The sequence below is a fragment of the Corvus kubaryi genome, unplaced genomic scaffold (assembly GCF_017639235.1).
Source record: "Corvus kubaryi isolate FWS band 111438036 unplaced genomic scaffold, C.kubaryi_AGA036_p1.0 37323, whole genome shotgun sequence".
In the NCBI taxonomy this organism is placed as follows: domain Eukaryota; kingdom Metazoa; phylum Chordata; class Aves; order Passeriformes; family Corvidae; genus Corvus; species Corvus kubaryi.
The window spans coordinates 407,906-414,775 of NW_024581102.1; the positions used below are offsets into that span (position 1 = coordinate 407,906).

Consider the following 6,870-nt stretch of genomic DNA (forward strand, 5'->3'; position numbering starts at 1 on the left):
CCAGAAACAGAATCACAGGATCCTTCACGTTGCAAAAGAGCATTGAGTCCTACCTATGACTGATCCCCTCCTTGTCCCCAGCCCAGAGCACTGAGTGCCACATCCAGGCCTTCCTTGGACACCTCCAGGGATGGGGACTCCACCCTGGACAGCCCCTGCCAAGGCCTGAGCACCCTTTCCATGGAGAAATCCTTCCTGCAAACAGGCTCCTGGGGCACGGAATGGTCACAGCCTGTTACTGCCAAGGCTCAAGGGCCACAGGACACTTCCCTGGGTGACGCAGGACCTGCTCCGGCCCCACTGGATGTTCAGTTCCCCTGGCACAGGAAAGAGGCACAGAGGGAGTAATTATCTGTTTTCCACATCACTGTTTACCAGCAAGGGATGAAATTGGCCTCCTGTATAGTTATAGACACGAGATTGCATCATCTGATGCAGAGTCATGGCACAGGGTCTCACCTGCTGCCCAGGCATGGCAGGACTAAGCAGGAATTTGGGGACACTCACCCCAAAAACCTGGTCTGGCTTGTGACTGTGTCATTAAGGAGCTCTGGCTTCCAGACTGGGGCTGGGAGGAGCCCCTCTCCCAGGAGATGCTCCATTGGGATCAGTGGGAGCAGGAGGGAGGGGATGGGGTTGGCTCTGTGGATCACCAGCCGGGGCTGTATCCGCAGGGTAACGCCCTCCCCACCACAGATAAAACCTACGGGAAGCCTCTGCAGGAGGTGGTGTGAGCTCCCAATGCTGCAACCATGGAATCATGGAAAATGGAATCCAAGATCACCCCCCAGCACTGCCCAGGCCAGTGATGTGGGCTATAAAAATGATTTTTCACTGAGAACGTGGACATATAACCTCACATTGTGCTTTAGTTTTAATAAAAAATAAATGTAAGGACAAATCTCCGATCTGTGGCTGCCAGTTCTCCTCCCGTGCCCTGAGCCAGCTCTTACCTGAGTGGAGCTCCTTCACCAGCGAGGACATGGTGTTGGTGATGGAATCAGCTGCTACCAGCAGGTCGTTGCGGAGGTTCCTCCTCGTACCTGGGGCGGGGCAGACACACAGAAATCAGGGATGGCTGCACTGCCACTGCCCAGCGTCCTCGTGTCGCCATGCTCAGCCTCCCTGTCCCACCCTGGGATGGCACCTGGGCACTCCCAGTGCCACCAAAGCAGAAGAGATGCAGATTCAGCCTGGAGCAGCCCAGCTCTGCCCCATTCCCTGATCACCCTCGTGGCTCGTGAGGTGCCACAGGCTCCTCTCTGGGACACGGCAGCACCAGGGCAGTGACAGCCCCCTGTGCCCGCAGAGCCACTCTCAGTATTGCTGAGGTTGGAGGCTGCTGGAATTCTCAGCCTCCTGCATGGCTGGAGGAAGGAATCCTCTTCCTCAGGGTGCCCCGCAGCTGGGGCACGGCTTTGTGCTGTCCCCCGGTGACACCAACCTGCCTGGACACTCCATGGGGAGCCACTGCTGGGCAGCATCACCACTGACCACCAGTGGCCCCATCAGTGACCCGAACATGGCCACGGCTGTGCCAGAACAGCTGGGAGAGCACGGGAGCACAACTGGCACAGGGATCATCCCATGGGCTGCTCACAGGGCTGGGGGAAGGACGATGCTTGTGGCCTCCTGTGGTGCTGGGAAGGCCACGATCCTCTCGGATCATGGATGTGCCCCATCTTGGGAAGGGTTCAAGGCCAGGCTGGGCAGGGCTTGGAGCAACCTGGGGTAGTGTCCCCACTGTGAAAGAGCTGGATAATGTTACCAAGCCCACCCAGACATCCCTGGCTGGGACATTGAATTATTTTATTAAGTGAAAAAATCGACATTTTATCCTGTTTCCTGTGTTCTCCACCGGCCTCGGGTTTGCCTGATTTTGTGTGATTAATATGAAATAGCACTAATTGTGCAGATTGCCTTTCCGGAAGGATCATTCCAGGAAAATTATTACAGAGCCTGGTCACCACGTTCTTCTCTTGCAAGAGTTTTTCTGGTCGTTGAATCAGCCCCACCGTGGTTATCACAAGAGGAACACCCCCCTTTCTGCTGGCGGCGGTGGGTCCGAGGATTCCCGAGGGACTGCTTTCTTCTCTTTCAAGATGGTCAACAGCAGAATTGATTTCCTCACTAGACGGTGGCCTCTGTCTCCGAGTATTTCACCCAGAAACCATCAGGGTGTTTTATTCCAAACCTGTCATGCTTGGTCATCTTCCAAGTGCCAATCTCGGGAATCCTCCACCGAGTGGAAGATCAAGAGATCATCCAAGGAGGAAACTTTTCCAATCTCAAGACTGTAAGACCAAGATCTCTGAGATTCAGTTCTTTAAAGCTTTCCTGCTCCAGAATTTCCCCCACTAATGGGGCAGCTCGTGGAGGACTCATGCCCTGGGAAGGAAAAGGAGCCCTTGGTGTCCCTGCCCTCCCCGAGCTCATGGCAGAGAGAAGTGGAACCATCACATTTTTAAGCATCTGGTGGATCTGCAAAAGTCAGTATAAATGATTGAAATGTTTTGTTAAAGCAGAATCAGAGTACTGAGGGGTGTCTGTGGGCTTGTTTTGATCCCCACTGACACTGCTGCTGGGATGAGCCCTCTGCCCAGCCCTGAATGGCTTTCTACAACCCCTGGTTCCTTGCAACACACATTTGAGATGCTGTCAGGTGTTAAAAACCTGGAAAAGCCACAAGTTTTCACTTTGGGCGATCTCAGCAGGTCCTGATGAAGGAGCAGTTGCTAGGGAGAGGCAACAACCTTGGCTTCTGCACCTTCCCAGGAAAAGGCAGATGGACACAGAACAAATGGGGATGCCCAGGGAAGGCTGGAAAACGAAGAAAGATCCAGCATCATGTCCTGCCATAATCACGTGTTCGTTGCTCTGAGCAGCAGGAAGACCATTCCCTCTCTTCATGCTCTTCATGAGCAAAGGGAAGGGGGGAGCAATGGACTGGGTCCTGCAGATCCTCCCAGTGCCTGGTCACGCTCAGGGTGCTGCTGTTCCACGCCTGGGGAAAGAAAGGGATCCTGCACAGGGGGAAGGAGAGGCAGCTGCCACAGCAATCAGCCGAGAGCTCTGGGCTGCACCACCAAACTTGCTGTGGAGATGAAGAGGAGGCGACTGGACCACCCACAGCAACAGATGGAGCGCTCGCCTCTGGTATTTGGCATCCTGCCTCCCTGGAAATGCCTGCTCTGCTCTCGGTGCTGGCAGTGTGCAGGCATGAGGAGCTCGCTCCCACCCATGGGATGAGGAGGAGACATCCCCTTCTCCAGAGGAGCTGCAGGTCTCAGAGGGGCCGTCCCGCAGTGTTCCCTGCGCCGAGGCTGCTGAGGCCGAGGGCTCCTGGCCCCAAATCCCAGCTGAAAGTGCCCACTGGCAACCAGTGAAGTGTTCACTGGCACTCCTGCTCCTCTGCTGCCATTTCACAGCCTCTTCCCTCGCCTTCTTCTGGCAGCAGCTCATTTAGGCAAGGGCAAAGATCATTCCAGAAGGATATATCCACTGATAAACACAAACTGTTACCTCAAACCTGTTTGGTTTGGAGATACAGCCTCGGTTCTGGGAGGTTTCTTTCCATGTTTGGAGAAGGAACCTGTCCACCTGGCAAAGGGATTTGATGCTTCTATTCACAGTCTTCCCTCCCTGGAGCGAGAAACCACCTCCAGTGACTCCACCTGAGGTGACCTGTCAGCTTTTAAAGAAACAAACCACTTCTGCATCAGGTGAGGGCTCTTGTTCACTGCCCAGGACCGACCACGGCACCCGATTCCCAGTGGGATTTCCCAGGGAGCACCACGAGGTCCACAGGGATAATCACAGAACTACTGAGACTGGAAAAGACCTCCAAGATCATCGAGTCCAACCTTTGTTGGTTGCTGCCCATCTCTTGAGTCCTCACCCGTGCCTCAGGGAGAGAGGATTTTCTGTCCTTTCTCTCACTGGCAGTGAGGAGAACATCAAAGACAGGTGCATGTCCAGCTTCAAAGAGGTGATGTCCAGGAAGAACCTCCACATCTGCCAGAGACTGGGAAGACCAGGTCCTGCTGCTGTTTTGCTCCCAGCTCTACATTCCAGGATTCTGCTGGAGTACTCAAGATGAAAAGCTCTGGACCAAGATGGGCCAACAATGAGAAAAGAGCCTTGAAACCTCTTGTGTTTTTTCTTGCAGTTCAACCACCAGGTTTGTAAGGTTTAATTCTTTAAATTATTTCTGGGCGTAACTTTCTGGGATGGGAGATCCTTTCCCTGCAGGGGAGATCATCTTCACAGAAATTAACTTCATTAAGTTCAAAAGATTCAAAATGTGCCCCCAAACTCCTTGGTGTGGGGCACAGGAGAGGGGTTTGTAATGATTGCCTCGATAGGGTGAGTTACATGTGTGCTGTACATGGGATCCCAGAATGGTTTGGGTGGGAAAGACCTTAAAGATCATCTGGTTCCAAAACCTTCAGGGACACCTCCCACTGTCCCAGGCTGTTCCAAGCCCTGTCCAGTCTGGCTTTGGACACTGCCAGGGATCCAGGGGCAGCCGCAGCTGCTTTGGGCACCCTGGGCCAGGGCCTGCCCACCCTCCCAGGGAACAATTCCTTCCCAGTATTTTTTCTCCATCCCCGCTCCTTCCCATGGTGACACGGCCCCGGGGTGCCCTGCCCTGGTGGTCACCTTGTGTGAAGGCCTCCTGCACGTCGCCCCCGAGTCCGGTGAGGGTGTCCTGGGGTCCGTGCGTGGGCGTGGAGCCGGCCGAGGCCGACCGGACGGGCACGGGCGGGGGGCGGCCGTGGGTGGGCGAGGGCTGGGCCGAGCCCGCTGCCTGCGCCTGCAGAGACACAGAGACCCCTTTGCAAACTGGGCTTTGGGCTCTGGGGCACGGCTAAAAACAGCTCTGCGAAAACAAACAGACAAACAGAGAGGGGAACGTGCAGGGAAAGGCTCTTCCCCAGAACGCTCCCGGTCTGAGCAGGGATGTGATGCACGAGCAGGGGGTGCTGTGGGAGGTGGTGGCACAACGGGTGCAGAACTTAATTAACTTATTTTTATATTTTTCTATATTTGTATGTATTTTTATATATTTATATATTTTTATATTTGTATATATTTTGACATGTTTTTATGAAATCACATGCTTTGTATGTTTTGTATATTTATATATTTCATAGTAGATATTTAATGTATATACTATGTATATACTATATATTTTATGTATTTTAATGTATTTTTTATAGTTACACTTCTATATTTTAGATATATTCATATAATTTGACTTATTGCTGCCAGTGAATTTTTAGATTTCATTTTACATTTTCTTTCAGTCCAACCCACCCCATTCCTGCTGTGCCCTCCCAACACCCTCAAGAGCAGCTCTGCACCAGAGGTGACAGTGCCGTCCCCAACACGGCCTCTGGTGCCCCCCTCACTGGTGAGGGACAGCTCCAGGGGGCTGCCTACAGCCTTGAATCCCGCTGCAAATCCCAAACTAATTCAGGATCGTGGAGGGTTCAGAGGAATCTTGTGCAGTGTTCACTTGGCAAAGCTCCCAAGGAGCTCCTGCCCCAGCAAAGCCTCTGGGGCTCAACTGGGCTGGGCACTGGTGATGGGCAGGGCAAGGAGAGGGAGGGACAGGAGAGGACTGACATGGGATTATTGGCTCTGCGTTCCCAAAAAAACGAGCTCTGGTTTGTACCCGGTGTGTGGTGCCCACGGGCCCTGGCTGGGCTTTAGGGGCCTTGCAAGAGAATCCCAGAATCCCAGAGTGGTTTGGGTTGGGAGGGACCTCAAAGCCCATCCAGTGCCACCCCTGCCATGGGCAGGGACACCTCCCACTGTCCCAGGCTGCTCCCAGCCCCAATGTCCAGCCTGGCCTTGGGCACTGCCAGGGATCCAGGGGCAGCCCCAGCTGCTCTGGGCACCCTGTGCCAGGGCCTGCCCACCCTCCCAGGGAACAATTCCTTCCCAAGATCCCATCCAGCCCTGCCCTCTGGCACTGGGAAGCCATTCCCTGTGTCCTGTCATTCCAGCCCTTGTCCCCAGTCCCTCTGCAGCTCTCCTGGAGCTCCTTTAGGCCCTGCAAGGGGCTCTGAGCTCTCCCTGGATCCTTCTCCCGGTGAGCACCCCCAGCTCCCCCAGCCTGTCCCGCTGTTCCCGGCCCTAGGCCCTGCAGGCCCTGTCACTGCATTCACATTTTAGCAACATTTAATTAAAGCCACTGCTCCTCAGGAATTCGGGACCGAGGGCTCCGAGCTGCCCAGCCCCAGAGCCACTCCCGGCGTTTGTGCCTTTGGTTTGTGGCCTTTTTTTGAGCTGGTTCGAGGTTTGCTCCGGGTGACGTGCGGCTGTTACCGAGGCAACACGGCCGGCGAGCAGGGATGCTGCGGTGACACTGCCAGGACCTGCACGGTGACACTGCTGGGACCTGCATGGTGACACTGCCAGGACCTACAAGTGACACTGCTGGGACCTGCACAGTGACAGTGCCGGGACCTGTGCATGGTGACACTGCTGGGACCTGCACAGTGACACTGCTGGGACCTGCACGGTGACACTGCCGGGACCTGTGCATGGTGACACTGCCGGGACCTGCACAGTGACACTGCCAGGACCTGCACAGTGACACTGCTGGGACCTGCACAGGGACACTGCCAGGACCTGCATGGTGACACTGCCAGGACCTGCACAGTGACACTGCTGGGACCTGCACAGTGACACTGCCAGGACCTGCACAGTGACACAGCCGAGACCTGTGCATGGTGACACCATGAGCATCTCGAGCAGCAGTGACGCCACGAGCACCCCAATGGTGACACCACAGCACCTGGCACAGACATGCCACTGCCAGCACCCTGTGCAATGGTGACACTGCCAGCACCCCACACA

The 6,870-nt window shown here is 55.0% G+C and overlaps 1 protein-coding gene across 1 annotated transcript in view; it reads right to left on the minus strand.

The window, feature by feature from the left end:
• Nucleotides 1–816: 816 nt before the first annotated feature.
• Nucleotides 817–6,870, minus strand: part of LOC121665384 (dystrobrevin beta-like) — a 72,548-nt gene continuing 66,494 nt past the window's right edge. The window contains exons 9-10 of the mRNA XM_042029485.1: nucleotides 4,663–4,816; nucleotides 817–1,043 (exon numbers count right to left, since the gene is read on the minus strand). Coding sequence (XP_041885419.1) covers nucleotides 832–1,043; nucleotides 4,663–4,816 — 366 coding nt within the window. The 3' untranslated portion in view covers nucleotides 817–831. The remainder of the gene's footprint in view (nucleotides 1,044–4,662; nucleotides 4,817–6,870) is intronic.